The following is an 18888-nucleotide window of genomic DNA, read 5'->3' on the forward strand; positions in this document are numbered from 1 at the left end:
ATTATCTCTCAAACAGATTACCGCACGGCATAATCCGAGCAGTTTGCTGATTAAACCTCTTCCTCTTTTTATACAGATACAAGAGACCTAGACATTACCATTTACTACAGAGGCAAAGAGGTCCTTCACACCACAGTGAGCAATGATCTGGGCTGCCGCTTCTATCACAATCAGGAGGACGAGACATTTGCCAACCTCCAGCAGATCCAGTTCCCAAGTACCGAGGAGATAATTGATCACAAGCAGAAGGAGTTCACCAATCGTCTCTTGTCGAACATGGAAGGAGGGTTTCTCCTGCGGTGTAAGAATGGAGGCCTGTACGGCAGGAGACTGGGAAAGTGCCAAGTGTTCTGCTCCCGCTCCGAGCCCTCGGAGAATCAGGATTCAGAGAAGCTGAAGCGAAATGAGGAGACCAAAATATTCAGCCTGCGAGATTTCCTCATGGGTGAGCTGCTGGTTGGCTGGTTTCTGTTGTAGAATGTTAGGTGGCTCAGGCTTCCTCGCAAATCCCGACTGCTGGAGAGACGACCCGCTCTCCCAGTCCCCTCCCTCCCCTTGGAGAGGTCTCCGGGGTCCCTTCCCTCTTGGTGGCCAGGCCATGGTTCATATCTTTGCACCCACGTGCCCCGCACACAGCCTGCCACAATGCCACTTCCCCATTGCGACTCTCTGGCTTTCACTTGTGCTAATCCGCCCGAGAATCCTCCCAATGCTTCACTCTCTTCTCCAAGGGGAAGAGAGCGAAGATTCCACAACAACACAATGGCCTGGATCTTCTCCTGGAGGCGAGTTGTGTGTGGGGAGGGGGGCAAGTGTGAGGTCGGGGAATCTGGAAGAAGGGGATTCCCCAATGTCCGACACTTAGTAACTGCAGGGCTCCTTTAAGGTAAGTGTATTGGGGGAGTGAGAGGGATCGTGGGGGGGGCTGATTGTGGGGGGGGGGCTGATTGTGGGGGGGGCTGATTGTGGGGGGGGGTGATTGTGGGGGGGGCTGATTGTGGGGGGGGTGATTGTAGGGAGGGTGATTTGAATCTCGGTGGGAGGTCCGCTGGTGGTCTGGGGGGGGCCATGTTCGCGGGGGGGGTGGGGGATTTGCTGGGTAGCTTGTTGGCCCACGAGCAGTGCTGGAAAGGCCCTTGCCTCATGGAGTCAGCTCTTCTCGCCTCCTTTCACCTGCTGGGTTTCCCGAGGCCTGGGAAACACGACCAACGTGGGTTAAAATAGAATCTCTGTTAAAATGAAGGCTGTGTGCCTCATTTTAATATTTAAATGATCAGCCCGTGTTTACATAGAAACAGGAGGAGGCCATTCAGCCCCTCGAGCCTGTTCCTCCATTCAATGAGATCGTGGTTGATCTGTGATCTAACTCCATCTACCCGCCTTTGGCCCATATCCCTTAATACCTTTGGTTAACAAAAAGCTATCAATCTCAGATTTAAAATTAACAATTGATCTCGCATCAATTGCCCTTTGCGGAAGAGAGTTCCAAACTTCTACCACCCTTTGTGTGTAGAAGTGTTTCCTAATTTCACTCCTGAAAGGTCTGGCTCTAATTTTTAGACTCTGCCCCCTAGTCCGAGACTCCCCAACCAGCGGAAATAGTTTCTCTCTATCTGAGATAGATAGATTTCTAGACACAAAGGCATCAAGGGGTGTGGGGAGAGAGTGGGAATATGGTATTGAGATAGAGGATCAGCCATGATCATATTGAATGGCGGAGCAGGCTCGAAGGGCCGAATTCTCCTATTTTTCGATGTTTCTATGATCCCCTTATTATCCTGAAAACTTCGATCAGATCACCCCTTAACCTTCTAAATTCCAGGGAATACAACCCTAGTTTGTGTAATCTCTCCTCGTAACTTAACCCTTGGAGCCCGGGTATGATTCTGGTAAACCTACGCTGCACTCCCTCCAAGGCCAATATATCCTTCCTAAGGTGTGGTGCCCAGAACTGCTCCCAGTGCTCCAGGTGTGGTCTAACCAGGGTTTTGTACAGCTGCAGCATAACTTCTACCCCCTTGTACTCTAGTCCTCTCGATATAAAGGCCAGCATTCCATTAGCCTTTTTGATTATTTTCTGTACCTGTTCATGTCCTTTTAATGATCGATGTACCTGGACCCTCCAAGTCTCTTTGGACCTCCACTGATTTTTTGCCTTTCACCATTTATAAAGTTCCCTGTTCTATCCTTTGTAGGTCCAAAGTGGATGACCTCACATTTGTCAACATTGAAATCCATTTGCCACAGTTTTGTCCATTCACTAAATCTGTTAATAATTCTTTAAAAACAAACGACTAAAATACGGTGTCTTTTGCTTCAGATATTGTCGAGTACATGCAGCAGAAACGCGGAGTGCCGCTCTGCTCCACATACCTGTGCTTCGGACAACACTTCCTGGAGGGAAATCCGAAGAAGAAACTCATCCTTGTCAAGGTAAGAAAGTCTTCACCAATCCAATCGGGATGTCGGGAAACTTCTGTAAAGATGGAAAGAACTTGGATTTCTAGAGCGCCTTTCAAATCTCAGGACATCCCAAAGAGCTTTAAGAACATAAGAAATAGGAGCAGGAGTCGGCCATTCGGCCCCTCGAGCCTGCTCCGCCATTCAATAAGATCATGGCTGATCATCGACCTCAACTCCACTTTCCTGCACTATCCCCATATCCCTTGATTCCCTTAATATTCAAAAATCTATCGATCTCAGTCTTGAATATACTCAATGACTGAGTCTCCACAGCCCTCTGGGGTAGAGAATTCCAAAGATTCACCACCCTCTGAGTGAAGACATTTCTCCTCATCTCAGTCCTAAACTGCCAACCCCTTATTCTGAGACTGTGACTCCTGGTTCTAGACTCCCCAGCCAGGGGAAACATCCTCCCTGCATCTACCCTGTCAAGCCCTGTAAGAATTTTGTATATTTCAATGAGATCACCTCTCATTCTCCTAAACTCTAGAGAATATAGGCCTAGTCTACTCAATCTGTCCTCATAGGACAATCCCCCCATCCCAGGAACCAGTCTGGTGAACCTTCGTTGCACTCCCTCTAGGGCAAGTATATCCTTCCTTAGGTAAGGAGACCAAAACTGTACCCAATACTCCAGGTGTGGTCTCACCAGGGCCCTATATAATTGCAGTAAGATGTCTTTACTCTGATACTCAAATCCTCTTGTAATAAAGGCCAACATACCATTTGCTTTCCTAATTGCTTGCTGTACCTGCATGTTAACTTTCAGTGATTCGTGTACAAGGACACCCAGGTCCCTCTGAACACCAACATTTCCCAATCTCTCACCATTTAAAAAATACTCTGCTTTTCTATTTTTCCTACCAAAGTGGATAACTTCACATTTCTCCACATTATATTCCATTTGCCATGTTCTTGCCCACTCACTTAGCCTGTCTATATCCTCTTGAAGCCTCCTTGCATCCTCCTCACAACTTACATTCCCACCCAGCTTTGTATCATCAGCAAACTTGGATATATGACATTTGGTCCCCTCATCCAAATCATTGATGTAGATTGTGAATAGCTGAGGCCCAAGCTCTGATCCTTGCGGTACCCCACTAGTTACAGTCTGCCAACCCGAAAATGACCCCTTTATTCCTACTCTCTGTTTTCTGTCCGTTAACCAATCCTCAATCCATGCTAGTATATTACCCCCAATCCCATGAGCCCTAGTTTTGTTTAATAACCTCTTGTGTGGCACCTTATCGAATGCCTTCTGAAAATTCAAATACACCACATCCACTGGTTCCCCTTATCTATTCTGCTAGTTACAACCTCAAAAAATTCAAACAGATTTGTTAAACATGATTTCCCTTTCATAAACCCGTGTTGACTCTGCCCAATCCTATTATTATTTTCTAAGTGCCCTGTTACCACGTCCTTAATAATAGATTCTAGCAATTTCCCACTACTGATGTCACTTTACAGGCAATGAAGGGCTCTTCGAGTGATTGAGGCGAATAGTATCGATGCATTTAAGGGGAAGCTGGATAAACACACGAGGGAGAAAGGAATCGAAGGATGTGTTGATGGGGTGAGATGAAGAGGGGTAGGAGGAGGCTGGTGTGGAGCAGAAACACCGGCACGGAGCAGTGGGGCCGAATGGCCTGTTTCTGTGCTGTACATTCTTTGTAACTCAACTCTGCGATTTTCAGCAGGTGCAGGTTTTAAACTGATAGACACTCGTGTGATGATGCATCGAGAAACTTATTTATCCGCCATTTAAATGATGCCATCCAGTAAAAAACAGACTTGTATTTCTACCACCCCAGGACGTCCCAAAGAACTTTACAGACAATGAAGTACTTTTTGAAGTGTTGTCACTGTTGTAATGTAGGAAACGCGGCAGCCAATTTGCACACAGCAAGATCCCACTAACAGCAATGTGATAATGACCAGATAATCTGCTTTAGTGATGTTGATTAAGGGATAAATATTGGCCCCAGGGAGAACTCCCCTGCTCTTCTTCAAAATAGTGCCATAGGATCTTTACATCCACCTGAGAGGGCAGACGGGGCCTCGGTTTAACGTCTCATCCGAAAGACAGCACCTCCGACAGTGCGGCGCTCCCTCAGTACTGCCGCTCCGACAGTGCAGCACTCCCTCAGTACTGCCCCTCTGACAGTGCGGCGCTCCCTCAGTACTGTCCCTCCGACAGTGCCTCCCTCAGTACTGCCCCTCCGACAGTGCCTCCCTCAGTACTGCCCCTCCGACAGTGCGGCGCTCCCTCAGTACTGCCCCTCCGACAGTGCAGCACTCCCTCAGTACTGCCCCTCCGACAGTGCCTCCCTCAGTACTGCCCCTCCGACAGTGCGGCGCTCCCTCAGTACTGCCCCTCCGACAGTGCAGCACTCCCTCAGTACTGCCCCTCCGACAGTGCAGCACTCCCTCAGTACTGCCCCTCCGACAGTGCGGCGCTCTCTCAGTACTGCCCCTCCGACAGTGCAGCACTCCCTCAGTACCGCCGCTCCGACTGCAGCACTCCCTCAGTACTGTCCCCCGACAGTGCGGCGCTCCCTCGGTACTGCCCCTCCGACAGTGCAGCACTCCCTCAGTACTGCCCCTCCGACAGTGCAGCACTCCCTCAGTACTGCCCCTCCGACAGTGCAGCACTCCCTCAGTACTGCCCCTCCAACAGTGCAGCGCTCCCTCAGTACTGCCCCTCCGACAGTGCAGCGCTCCCTCAGTACTGTCCCTCCGACAGTGCGGCGCTCCCTCAGTACTGTCCCTCCGACAGTGCGGCGCTCCCTCTGACAGCGTAGCGCTCCCTCAGTACTGCACCGGGAGTGTCAGCCTAGATTTTTGTGCTCAAGTCTCTGGAGTGGGACTTGAACCCACGAACTTCTGACTCTGAGGCGAGGGTGCTGCCCACTGAGCCATGGGCCGATACAATGACAGATCTTGGGCCGTTTCCTTGGTTTGGTTTTCAAAAATTTATTTTTAAAAATGGCTTTTCTAAATCAGTAAACCTGAATCTGGAGGCGCTGCCTGTGGGGACTTCGCCTTCTGGCAGGAGTTCTGTCAGATTCCCGCCCACAGCAGTGTGATGTCATGGTGATTTCAATCGCTGGCTGACTCCCCGGCCAGAATGGATTCTTCCGCAGCACCTCGCAAACATTCACCCCATCCACCACCTTAAACATTCACTCCCTCCACCACCGGCGCACTGTGGCTGCAGTGTGTACCATCTACAAGATGCACTGCAGCAACTCACCAAGGCTTCTTCGGCAGCACCTCCCAAATCCGCAACCTCTTCCACCTAGAAGGACAAATGCAGGTGGTGTTCCCCTCCAAGTCACATACCATCCTGACTTGAAAGTATATCGCCGATCCTTCATCGTCGCTGGGTCAAAATCCTGGAACTCTCTCCCTAACAGCACTGTGGGAGCACCTTCACCACACGGACTGCAGCGGTTCAAGAAGGCGGCTCACCACCACCTTCTCGAGGGCAGCTAGGGATGGGCAATAAATGCTGGCCTTGCCAGCGACGCCCAGATCCCAGGAACAAATATTAAAAATTGTAACCTAACTCATCCAGTGGGATCGGATTGACTTCAAGTGAGAGTAAAATAGACGCTGATCCGATCCCATTACAATGACCCCTCAATTGGTGACACAGTGGGGTTACAATCAGTGCTCCCTGTTATTTTTTGGTGCGCGGTGCCTTTAACTGGCTGCGTGGCCTATTCAGATTACCGCACAGGCGCAGTTTCTCCAGTGTAAGAGCCGGTGAGTGGCCTGCAGGGGACCTCCAGACTGCTGCGGGAAGGTTGGTTACAATCACTGCTGGCTGACCTCCTTCACCACAGAAACACCGCAGCTTTATTCAATTTTGTTTTTCCTTTGAGCGGCCGACCCTCATTTCTCCAACTCACTCTCTCTCTTTGTTTGGAACCGTCAGGTTGTCCCTCGAGCCTGCTCCTGGCTGATTGAACTGGCTCATCAACAGGGTGCCTCATCATTGAACAGTGAGAATGTCAGCCTGCAGCTCTCCAACTCCTCCTTTGACAACTTCCAGGCTCTAATCAAAGAATTGGACAGCATGGAAGTGGATCTGTAGTAGAATCAGCACTGGAGCCGCAGGATAGACATCAAACATCGAGACTGCCAGCTTATCGCGAGAGGGGCTGGTCTTAATCCCACCTCACCGTGTAGCTACAAAACATTCTGTCCCATTTCTGAAAATTCTTATCCAGAAGAATCTTCTAGAACTTGTCGCTGTTTTTAAATCTCTGGACAAATCTTAAACTTCATCTTCTACCCCTCGACGGGGTGCTCCTGCCGACTGCACTTTGCTTCATTTTAGTTACCAATCTTTTTGGGCCGTCGCCAGGGTTCGACAAGTCTGATCAGAAGTTGTTCCCCATCACAAAGTTCTTGCTTAATAAACGAAAGCGACATTGGGAGGATGGGTTCAAACCCACACAACGTCCTGTCCCACTCCGTTTCCATTAAAGGCAGAAAATAATCTCGGTAAAGGAAGGGAAACTGAGCTGGTGTGTGTGTACCTCGTGGGGCCACCAGAAAGAAAGACAGTCTCGCATTTCTCCAGCGCCTTTCACAGCCTCAGGATGTCCCAAAACACTTCACAGCCAATGAAGTACTTTTTTTTGAAGTGCAGTCACTGTCGTAGTGTAGGGAAACGCAGCAGCCAGTTTGCGCACAGCAAGATCCCATAAACCGCTCTGTGATAATGACCAGATAAAGCACGTGGTCAAGAAATGGGGCGGTAAATTTAGAACTGTATGGAACACGGCTACATTTGAAATTCTTTTCACTCACCAGCTTGGGGCTTTTTTATGGAAAATGGTCAAAAGAAATATATTTAAAGAATTGTGATTTTTTATTTATAAAATTAACTATTTTTGTAAATTTTAAATCCTTCATATTTGAGATGGGGGCTGGAGGGGGGGGGGGGTGGAGAGAAGAGGCTGTTTAACCGGGTGGGGCGGTTAGAGGTGGGAGGTCATGTGATGACTCCTCCAGCAATACAGCCAATCAGAGGTGCCAGCCCTGCGCAGACTCTGATAGGCCAGTGACTGGGTGCCAGGTGGTCCCTGGGGATCGGGGCCACAGAACGTTCAGCCTGGTGTGTCTCTGTTGATGGCATCGCCCTTTTGTTAGATCGAGGGTCGGAACTAATCACCAGCGAGTGAGCTGAAAAATCGGACTTTTCTCCTTGTGATTCACATTTCTAAGAAAAGTTATTTTTTTGTTAAAGTCTCTCAGCCCCATTTCTGGGAGAGGAAACGCACTCACTCTCGCTCACACACACTCACGCGCACACTCTCTCACACATGCACTCGCACACACACTCACTTTCTCTCTCACTTACATTCACTCACACATTCACACTCACTCACACACTCTCACTCACACACACTCTCACACAAGGACTTGTTGCAGTCCACCAACTTTTAATATTATTAACCATAAAGTAATCCCTGATGCCCTTAACTTGAGATTAAAGAGGGGGGGGAAACTGCAAATGCTGGAAATCTGAAACAAAGCAGAAAATTCTAGAAACACTCAGAAGGTCGTCCGTGTCTGTTTAAAGAAAAAAAAAAAGCAGGTTACTGTTTTGGGAGATGTTCCTTTGGGGCTATTGGATAAACTGTCGGGCGAGGAATCTCTCGGTTCAGGGGCTGTGCTGAGGGAGGGGGAGAGATTCCAGTCCGCGCCCTGAATATCGCCTCTCCAGATATCAGCTTCTGAAGTCGTAATGTGTTTGTATGGATCGAATGGCCTCTTTATGTGCTGTGCTATTCGATGATGAGTTCTTATCTGCTGAAAACAGCGGGCGTGACCCCCTTTATCGGAGTGAGGCAGCGCCTGTTAAAGTACAGGGGGAGAAATTTCACACAAACACATTAAACATCCACAGGCTGATATCCAAAGATTCGTTTTAAGGCAGCGGCTATCATAAAAGAGTCAGGAACTCTGGTGTAGGCTTCAGGTTTGGTCATTATTTATTTTTTTATTTAGTTTAATATTTTATTGAAAATTTCAACCCTTTTTGACTTTGAAACAAATGTTAAAGCACTAAAACCGAGCCACGTCATGGATCGAAGGGTTGACTGGTGCTGGCCATCGATAACTGAATTCAGAAACTGTAACCGCGCTCCTGGGGCTTCCGAGAGCTACAGTTACAGGAAGTACTCTTTACAACAAACGATTTAAGGGCCTTTTAAACTGTGAATTAGGAGCTGATTGTGTACTGCAATAAGCTCATGGACTGCACTGCCCCGATCAGCATTGTGTGATGGTGGCAGCGGCGGCGTAAGGGGCAAAAATTGGGATGATTTGCGCCTCTTGTTAGCGCCAACGGAGCGCAAATCCCCCGGGCGCGGCGCCGCTAATGCCTCCCGCAAAATTCAGCGGGAGGTTAACGGCGCCGGTAGCGCCCCATGGTGCTACGCGATGATGTCATCGCCGCAGCCAGCTCCCCGCTCGCAAACGTGGGTAGCGCCCCCATACCTATCGCCGGACGATATGTCCGACAGGGTCAGGGGGCGTTTTTGCAGCCGCGGCGGCGCAAGTTAAAGGGCAGGTGTCAGGCAGCTATTTTTTGGGGCCGACTGACCCCCCCCCCCGCCCCTTTGTTTCTCGGGGTGCTGGCCGCCATCGCTCCTCTCGAGTGCCAGGCTGCTTTCCCGGCACCCGCTCCCCGGTGGTCCGGCAGGGCGAGGCCCCTCCCCTTTAATCAGGGGAGGGAGGTCTGCAGTATCGCGGCGCTCTGTGCCGAAGCGCGTGGGGCCACGATATTCAGTTGTAACTCCCCAGGAAGGACGGGGGGGGGGGGGGGGGGGGGGCGCTTCCAGTAACCCCGCCTCCTGCTTGGGGCGCTAACACTCAGTTTCAGGTGTGGGGGCGCTAACTTTTTCGGGGCTCCCCGGGGACATTAGTACCCCAAAAGGGGCGACACCAAATTTTTCCCCCAAGTATATTAATGATTGTTCACTTTTCTAGACAAGAATTTGCACAAAAGTACCATTTTGTTCTATTTAATCTCGCAGATCATTGATATTTTAGAACGAATGGTTTAACACTCCTCTCCACACCGCTGATTTTAACTTTCGGCGATTTAGTGGATCAATTGCCCGTTAAAACCCCGCCCGACTTCGCTTAACGTTGACCCTGGGGGGAGAGGGGGTTATCTCTGGAATTCTCTACCCCAGAGGGCTGTGGAGGCTCAATCGTTGAGTATATTCAAGACAGAGATCGATAGATTTTTGGGAATCGAGAGATATGGAGATGGGGTAGGAAAGTGGAGTTGAGGTTGAATGGCAGAGCAGGTTCGAGGGGCCGTATGGCCGATGACTCCTGATTCTGATGTTCTGAACAGATCCGCGGATTGGCTTGCGACTTCGCGCGTGGTTTACACGTTTTCGGTGGAAAGGTCACTTAAAAAGCGGGTCAAGTAAAAGCCGATTGGATTCCATTTGAGTTTGCTGGTCATGTTAGCCAGGGGCAGGTTGTGTCGCGGCCGCTGGGGCAACTGGCAGACAGTCGCGCTTTGGTTACACAGCCACTCGGAAAATAGGTCTGATCAGGGATCCCAATTGGCTTTGGGAATGGAATAGGTTCTCGTTAATGGGGATGGTGGATTGTTCTACGCACAGTCATGGGATCATAGATCCCAAAACAAGCTAACTCGTTCTACCAGATGTTGGTAACACGATTACTCCATTTCCCAAACAAATATTTAGGGAGGGAGTTTATTGAGTTGCGAAGATATCAGGCCATCTATGAATTCAATACCGAGAATTCATTTTAGAAAAGTGCCACTTCTGTGGTATTGACTCCAGATTCGGAGTGGTTCTTGGTTTGGGTGTAAGCTAGCGATCCCAATCGAAGCCACATTCAGCACATGTTGTAATCCAGGTGTCGGCGTCTCCAAGGGGGAACAGGAGCACCCTATGCACCCAGGAGCTGTGCTGACTGAATTTAGTGGCACCCGAATATAAGAGAGGGGGAGGGGGAGCAGAATGAACGAGGGGCACATTCCAAAGGGCATTTGTTGGTTCACTGACCATCAGGGCTCCTTCGATTGGGGAAACACTGCTGCAATCCCGCTCGAGTCCCGTCAATCTCCGCACCTTGCAAAAACTGTAACTCCGTCCAGCAAAGCCTGAACACTTTCCTGGCTCTTGAAGTGTAAATATTCTTCCATTTCTGTATCTTTGCATTTTTATATATATGTTGCTGTTAAAACTTTTATTAGGGTTTATTAAAACATAGGAGTAAAAATTACAAGTCCTGTGTTTTCTTCAATTCAGTAATACCATTTTGTATCATTAAGCTGGAATGTTTATGCATCGAGCACTTAGGGACGGAGACCAGAACTGTCCCCAGTGTCCCACTCCCCCCACCCCCCCCAGTGTTCCGCTCTCTTCCCCCGCTCCTCCCCGTGTCCCCATAGTGTCCCCCCGCTCTCTTTTCCCCCCCCCCCCCCGTGTCCCCCCGCTCTCCCCCCCCAGTCTTTTCCCATTTTATTTCAATATTTTTGTTTACTACTAATAAAAATATTGGAGCTGGGAGATGAGGCTGTTTTGACTGGGCAGGCTGGGAACGGATGACTACGTCTAATCAGAGTTGGCGAGCCTTTGTACAGCTCATGGAGACAAAGCACAGCGACTGCTCCCGGAGCTGTGATGGCAGCATGGTGGTTCTGTTACTGGACTAGTAATCCAGAGACATGAGTTTAAATCCCACCACGGCAGCTGAATTAACTTTTCAGTTAAATAAATCTGGAATAAAAAGCTAGTGTTAGTAATGGTAACTATGAAACTACCGGATTGTCGTAAAAACCCATCTGGTTCACTGATGTCCTTCAGGGAAGGAAATCTGCCGTCCTTACCCGGTCTGGCCGATATGTGACTCCAGACCACAACAATGTGGTCGACTCTTAACTGCCCTCTGAAATGTAGCAATTCAGTCAGTTGTACGGCTCACCACCACCTCGAGGGCAACTAGGGATGGGCAATAAATGCTGGCCTTGCCAGCGATGCCCACATCCCATGCAGGAATTTAAAAAAATCCTGAGCCTATATATCTGTTCAATTTGGGCTCACACTTGAAGAAGTATGTTGCAAGCTCGAATGTCTATTCATCTTTATCTCCATTCTCCAGTTTCAGGGTGAAGCAGCTAAATCCCATCCTTCAAACATTAACCCTGGCAGTACCTCACCTTCCTTCAGCCAACAGCTCCATAGCGAACATTATCACGAGACAGCAATGCCGACAATATTTAAAAACACAAAAAACTGGTGAGAAAAGCAGTTCCTTCATTAACTTTTATTTTCACACTAAGCCAAGGGAGCAGGTTACAGACAGACAAGAGAGCGTTATTTTTTAAAATGCGTTCATAATGGTCAGTAATCTGGTGTGCGAGGTGGGGTTTGAACCCGTCTCCCAGCCCAGAGCTTCCTGTTGTCACGGTGCCGATGCCATGAGTGAGTTTGCAACAATACAATACCTGCAGACACTGACTTAACAAATCGACAGTGTGCAGGAAAATACAGATCGACAAAATTCAAACAAGCTAAAACTAAGACTCAAATCAGCAACTTCATCAAAACAGGGTGGAGAGTCCGATTAAAACAGTGGGAGTGAAATTATCTCGGTTATCTCGGGCGATAGCAAATTGTGAACCCATCCTACACCCGCCGACTCGCTATCGCCATTTCGCACTGCTGCACAACAACTTGTATTTTACACCGCCTTTAACACAGTAAAATGTCCCAAGGTGCTTCACAGGAGCGATTACCAGACAAAATTTGACACCGAGCCACATGAGATATTAGGACAGATGATCAAAAGCTTCGCCAACGGCTTTAAGGAGCATCTTAAAGGAGGAGAGAGGCGGAGAGGTTTAGGGAGGGAATTCCAGAGCTCGGGGCCCAGGCAGCTGAAGGCACGGCCGCCAATGGCGGAGCGATTAAAATCAGGGATGTTCAAGAGGCCGGAATTGGAGGAGCGCCGAGATCTCGGGGGGTTGTGGGGCTGGAGGAGATTACAGAGATAGGGAGGGGCGAGGTCACGGAGAGATTTGAAAACAAGGATGAGAATTTTGAAATCGAGGTGTTGCCGGACCAGGAGCCGATGTTGGTCAGTGAGCACGGGACGAATTACACCCCCGGTGTGTCTTAAGAAAAGCACAATCAGTCCAAGGTGGGGTTTAATATTGCGATAACATGGCTTATTGGTTGTAAAAACAATCATATCGACTGGTGACAATAGCAAGCAACGGGTAGCCCAGGTGAAAGGTCACTGGAATTTGTGAATTGGAAAATGAATCGGATGGAAACAGGAAGAGGACAGTGTCGGATCCAGCCAGTGCCACAGGCCAACACTCTCACACCCAGTACTAAGGAACTGAAAGCAGAATATCTATATTTACATCAAACTGTGCAACGGTTCAGTAACAATTAACACTCGAAGAAAGAGGGAATTTTAACCCCAACAAACGGACGGGTTTGGGTCGAGTGGGAAGGTAAAATGTAAAAAATCTCAAACGTGAACCCAACCCTCTTCGAACCCGCCCACTTCCAGTTTTAACAGAGGCGGGACGGGGTCGCAGGAGTCAGGACGCTGATTTAAATATTTTAATGAGGCTGCGTGCCTGAGGTTTTTTTCTTTTTAACTCTGGCTGGCCCGGTTACCCAGGCCTCGGGAAACCCGGCAGCTGAAGGGAGGCGAGGACTGCTGCATGGAAGAGGTAAGAGCTTTTCCAGCACTGCCTGTGGGCCAGGAGTGCTTCTCCACCCGTCCCCAGCCCCCCAAGCTAACCTGTGAACACCCCCCCACAGCGATAGGACCCCCCCCGCCGACTGCGATCGGCCCCAACCTGTGATCCGGTGCCCTCCCGATCTTCTCCCCTCCTCCCCTGATCTCTCTTGGGCCCCCCCCATTCGATGCCCCGCCCGACCCCCTCCATCCCCCATCAGATGGAGGCCCTTTACATACGCTCCCCCCGCCTCCCCCCCCCCCCTGCGGCCTGCTTCACTGAGCCACTGGGGGGATTGGTTCCTTGATCATTCGCTAGGCCTCAGCTGGTGCTTGACCTGGAGAGATCAAGGGGCAGGGGCGGGGGGAGGAAACAGAAGTTCAGGAGCCTCAACAAATATATTCAAATGGTCATTAATATTGTATCTGATTAAAACTTCTTTTTGTACAAACCAAAGATTTCCAAAGAATGGAACAAGCTCGGTTGTCTCCCCCATTGTCCCATTGCTGATGAATCTTCCAGGAAACATTTCACAGCATCAAACGCCAACACTCCCTGGGCCACAGCCACCTGGAGCAGCTCTGTGTAACATAGACTGGCCAAGCAATGTGGGGGGGGGTTGCGATTCCGCAGGGAACAGGCTGGGCGGTGGGGTCTGGATTGGGTGGTGGGGGAGGAGAGAGGTGAAATTGTCCAGCTGTGGAACGTGGATAAAGCAGAGCTCGTTGGGTCGAACCATGTACTCCAGAAAGGAATGAATGTTCCCGTCACTTTCACTGGAAATGGTTAACAGCCAGGATGGAATTCCTATAAAGATAAAATACTTTGATTACAGTGTAACTGGTTTCAGATTCCCTAATTAATAAATTAATACAAATCGCTCTGAAATCACAAAGCAGTGTAATCATTCGAATTTATATCAGAATGGCCAGATTGTGGCAGACCACCTCCATCAATATCCCAGCACACATTTACTGTCGGTCAGTAACACCCCGTCTGATAGGCTCAGGACACTGGACGGTCAGTAACACCCCGCCTGATAGGCTCAGGACAGTGGACGGTCAGTGTGGTCAGTAACACCCTGTCTGATAGGCTCAGGACACTGGACGGTCAGTAACGCCCTGTCTGATAGGCTCAGGACACTGGACAGTCAGTGTGGTCAGTAACACCCTGTCTGATAGGCTCAGGACACTGGACGGTCAGTGTGGTCAGTAACATTCTGTCTGATAGGCTCAGGACACTGGATGGTCAGTAACACCATAGGCTCAGGACACTGGACGGTCAGTGTGGTCAGTAACGCCCTGTCTGATAGGCTCAGGACACTGGACGGTCAGTGTGGTCAGTAACACCCTGTCTGATAGGCTCAGGACACTGGACGGTCAGTGTGGTCAGTAATGCCCCGTCTGATAGGCTCAGGACACTGGACGGTCAGTGTGGTCAGTAACATTCTGTCTGATAGGCCCAGGACACTGGACGGTCAGTAACATTCTGTCTGATAGGCTCAGGACACTGGACGGTCAGTGTGGTCAGTAACGCCCTGTCCGATAGGCTCAGGACACTGGACGGTCAGTGTGGTCAGTTACATTCTGTCTGATAGGCTCAGGACACTGGACGGTCAGTGTGGTCAGTAACGCCCTGTCTGATAGGCTCAGGACACTGGACGGTCAGTGTGGTCAGTTACATTCTGTCTGATAGGCTCAGGACACTGGACAGTCAGTGTGGTCAGTAATGCCCCATCTAATAGGCTCAGGACACTGGACAGTCAGTGTGGTCAGTAACGCCCTGTCCGATAGGCTCAGCACACTGGATGGTCAGTGTGGTCAGTTACATTCTGTCTGATAGGCTCAGGACACTGGACGGTCAGTAACGCCCTGTCTGATAGGCTCAGGACACTGGATGGTCAGTGTGGTCAGTAACACCCTGTCCGATAGGCTCAGGACACTGGACGGTCAGTGTGGTCAGTAACGCCCTGTCTGATAGGCTCAGGACACTGGACGGTCAGTGTGGTCAGTTACATTCTGTCTGATAGGCTCAGGACACTGGACGGTCAGTGTGGTCAGTAACGCCCTGTCCGATAGGCTCAGGACCCTGGACGGTCAGTGTGGTCAGTAACACCCTGTCCGATAGGCTCAGGACACTGGACGGTCAGTGTGGTCAGTAACACCCTGTCCGATAGGCTCAGGACACTGGATGGTCAGGAACATCCTTCGTGTAATCAAGGTTTGAATCCAGCTCAGACGGATGAGGTTGACAAATTTCCCATTTCTTCCTACAAAATGGGTTTTGGGTTATCGATCCCGAGCAAGCGTGACTCAATCTTACTCAAAGAGAGCACCAAGGCAGATAGTGTGAAGTGAAAATGTCACACAGGAGGAATGGGGGATAATGTGCAGCGTTGGAGGGGCGCAGGGCGAGGGTCATGCTGCTGTTGGCCTGTTCTATACCAGCCTCAAAGGATTCTCCTTAAGGTCCTGGAAGCAACACGTCATTCTCAGGCATTGACATCAAATAGAGTGAATCTCACCAACAAAATATACAATACGGAGCTTTGGTATAAGAACATAAGAAATAGGAGCAGGAGTCAGCCATTCGGCTCCTCGAGTCATTCAATAAGATCATGACTGATCTTCGACCTCAACTCCACTTTCCTGCCCAATTCCTTGATTCCCCTAGAGTCCAAAACTCTATCGAACTCAGCCTTGAATATACTCAATGACTGAGCATCCACAGCCCTCTGGGGTAGAGAATTCCAAAGATTCACAACCCTCTGAGTGAAGAAATTCTTCCTCATCTCAGTCTTAAATGGACGACCCCTTATCCTGAGACTGTGCCCCCTAGTTCTGGACTCCCCAGCCAGGGGAAACAACCTCTCAGCATCTACCCTGTCAATCCCCCTCAGAATCTTCTAAAGCCAGTACTGAGAGGCAATCGATAGTGGGTGGAGCGAAGGTTTCTGTCAGTACTTCCTGTCACCACTCAATGGAGTTGTGTCACGCACATGGAACTCAATGGGCGAGATGCAGATTTCCTCCCTGTTTTTATTCCTGTCATGCAATAACGGGATCGAGCTGTGGCGTTCCCTCTAAACATTCCAGCATTTCAATCGTACAGAGTTCCCGAGCGACCAAACCGATAGCAGGAAGAATAAAAAAGAAGCATATTATCTAAATGGTGAGAGATTGCAGAGCTCTGAGATGCAGAGGGATCTGGGTGCCCTAGTGCATGAATCGCAAAAGGTTAATATGCATGTACAGCAAGTAATTAGGAAAGCTAATAGAATGTTATTGGGAAGAATACAAAAGTAGGGAGGTTATGCTTCAGTTATACAGGGCATTGGTGAGACCACATCTGGAGTACTGTGTACAGTATTGGTCTCCTTATTTAAGGAAGGATGTAAATGCGTTGGAAGCAGTTCAGAGAAGGTTTACTAGACTAATACCTGGAATGGGCGGGTTGTCTTATGAGGAAAGGTTGGACAGGCTAGGCTTGTATCCGCTGGAGTTTAGAAGAGTAAGAGGTGTGATGAAATAACTGTGTTCTGATATTTGTACTTGTACTGTAATGTCTGGAATGTTCCACCGGGGGGAACCACTAATGCTCCTCCCTGGCCCCGCCCCTCTTCTGGTATGTTCTACCAAGGGCTCGGTCGATGATGTACTCTGTTAACTCTGCCATGATTCTTATTTAATAAAAGGCTTCTGTCTTAAGCTTTAACTTCACGGATTCGGGCAGTTATTTGGCACATCAATTTTATTAAATAACAACTTTTGGAAGATGGATCGATTTTTGAAACCAGAGCGTCTGGATATCGATCCCCATTTGGCAGATGCGTCGAAGAAATTTACACATTGGCTCCGATGTTTTGAACACTTCATCGCATCATCGACCGATCCGACGGTTAACAAGTTGGGTCTTCTAACCAACTTGGTAAGTCATCAAACTTACTCTATAATTGAAGATATTACTACATATGAAGAGGCCCTCACAGCTCTTAAAGCCCAGTACCTTAAGTCGGTTAACGAAGTATACGCCAGGTATCTCCTGTCTACTCGCAGGCAATTATCCGAGGAATCTCTGGACGATTTCCTGCAGGACCTTAAGGCTTTGGCTAAGGGTTGCAACTACAAGGCTGTCTCTGCCATAGTGTATCAGGAAGAAGCCATCCGCGATTCTTTCATATCTGGCCTCTGATCTAATTATATTAGACAGAGACTCCTCGAGAACGACTCGTTAGTTTTAAAAACGGTTGTCGCTGCTGCTCGATCGTTAGATGTAGCCCAGAAGAATTCAGAAGTGTATGCATCAGCCCATGCATCTCTCTCAGCCTCGTGTGTTCCGAAGATGGAGGCATCCATAACACCAATGGAGCCCCCCACTTAATCCTATTGTTGCGGCTGTGCCCCATGGGTCTAAGTGTTATTTTTGTGGCCAATCTAAACACCCCAGGCAAAGTTGCCCAGCCATTTTAGTAAAGTGTGTAAGGGTAATCCTGTACCCGATGTCTTCTCTGCTGCCGCCTATCGTTTTAGTCTAGCCTCGGCTATGGTTGACCAGACCATACCGTGTTCCTTGGCAAAATCTATGATGGACATTAAGATTAATGGTCGTCCTACTGGGTGTTTGATAGACTGTGGCAGTACTGAAAGTTTTATACACCCCAACCTTGTTAACTCCTGTTCATTGAAGGTGTATCCTACTCGAAGTGAAATTGTGATAGCGTCCAAATCCCTTACTTCGGAGGTAACTGGATATTGTAAAGTCACATTGACCGTTAATGATACGGAGTATAAGGACTTTAAACTCCTCATATTACCTCAGTTGTGTGTGAACTTAATATTAGGCTTGGACTTCCAGTGTCAGCATGAGAGCGTTACCCTTAAGTATGGTGGATCTCAGCCTCCGCTCACAGTCTGCAGCCTTTCTACTTTAAACGTAAGTCCGCCTTCTTTGTTTGCGAACCTTGCTCCTAATTGTAGACCTATAGCGACTAAGAGTCGACGGTATAGTTCAGAAGATAAAACATTTATAAAAGAGGAAGTGGAAAGGCTTCAACGGGAGGGAATCATCGAACACAGTGGTAGCCCGTGGCGTGCCCAGGTGGTGGTGGTTAAAACTAATGAGAAGAAAAGACTTGTGGTCGATTATAGCCAGACTATAAACTTGTATACCCAATTAGACGCCTATCCTTTGCCTCGTATTTCTGAGATGGTGAACCAGATAGCTCAGTACCGCGTGTTCTCCACCATTGATTTAAAGTCTGCCTACCATCAACTCCCCATCAAAATAGAAGACCGACCTTATACGGCCTTCGAAGCTAATGGGCACCTGTTCCAATTCCTTCGGGTGCCCTTTGGAGTGACGAATGGGGTATCCGTCTTCCAACGGGAGATGGATCGTATGGTGGATGAATATGCGTTGGAAGCAACATTCCCGTACCTGGACAATGTTACTGTTAAGTATGTGTACTGTATTGAACAATTAACACAAAGACTTAAACATATAACTCAAACAGGTCTTTACTGGTTGGAGGTAGGGACTATACTGAATACAAGATTACTGCACAGTGCTTATATACCGGTGTGTTCACCCCCGGTATTATGTCTACAGCAGCCTGAGAAAGTAGTACATCTCTTAAGGTGGAACAGGCTTAAGCT

The 18888-nt window shown here is 48.9% G+C and overlaps 1 protein-coding gene and 1 long non-coding RNA gene across 2 annotated transcripts in view; one reads left to right on the forward strand and one right to left on the reverse strand.

Moving 5' to 3' along the window:
- Positions 1-18888, forward strand: part of LOC147107213 (leucine-rich repeat serine/threonine-protein kinase 2) — a gene marked incomplete at its 5' end in the record, with an annotated part of 193741 nt that overhangs the window by 120280 nt on the left and 54573 nt on the right. Inside the window, 3 exon segments of the mRNA XM_086007547.1 lie at positions 77-445; positions 2321-2433; positions 6407-6564. Coding sequence (XP_085863673.1) covers positions 77-445; positions 2321-2433; positions 6407-6564 — 640 coding nt within the window.
- The window catches only part of LOC147107214 (uncharacterized), a 29334-nt gene continuing 23949 nt past the window's right edge, over positions 13504-18888 (reverse strand). The window contains exon 3 of the long non-coding RNA XR_015081059.1: positions 13504-14041. This is a non-coding gene — a long non-coding RNA (uncharacterized LOC147107214). The remainder of the gene's footprint in view (positions 14042-18888) is intronic.

The sequence above is a fragment of the Somniosus microcephalus genome, chromosome 15 (genome assembly GCF_052327205.1).
Source record: "Somniosus microcephalus isolate GS21.2 chromosome 15, FLI_Smic_1.0, whole genome shotgun sequence".
NCBI lineage: Eukaryota > Metazoa > Chordata > Chondrichthyes > Squaliformes > Somniosidae > Somniosus > Somniosus microcephalus.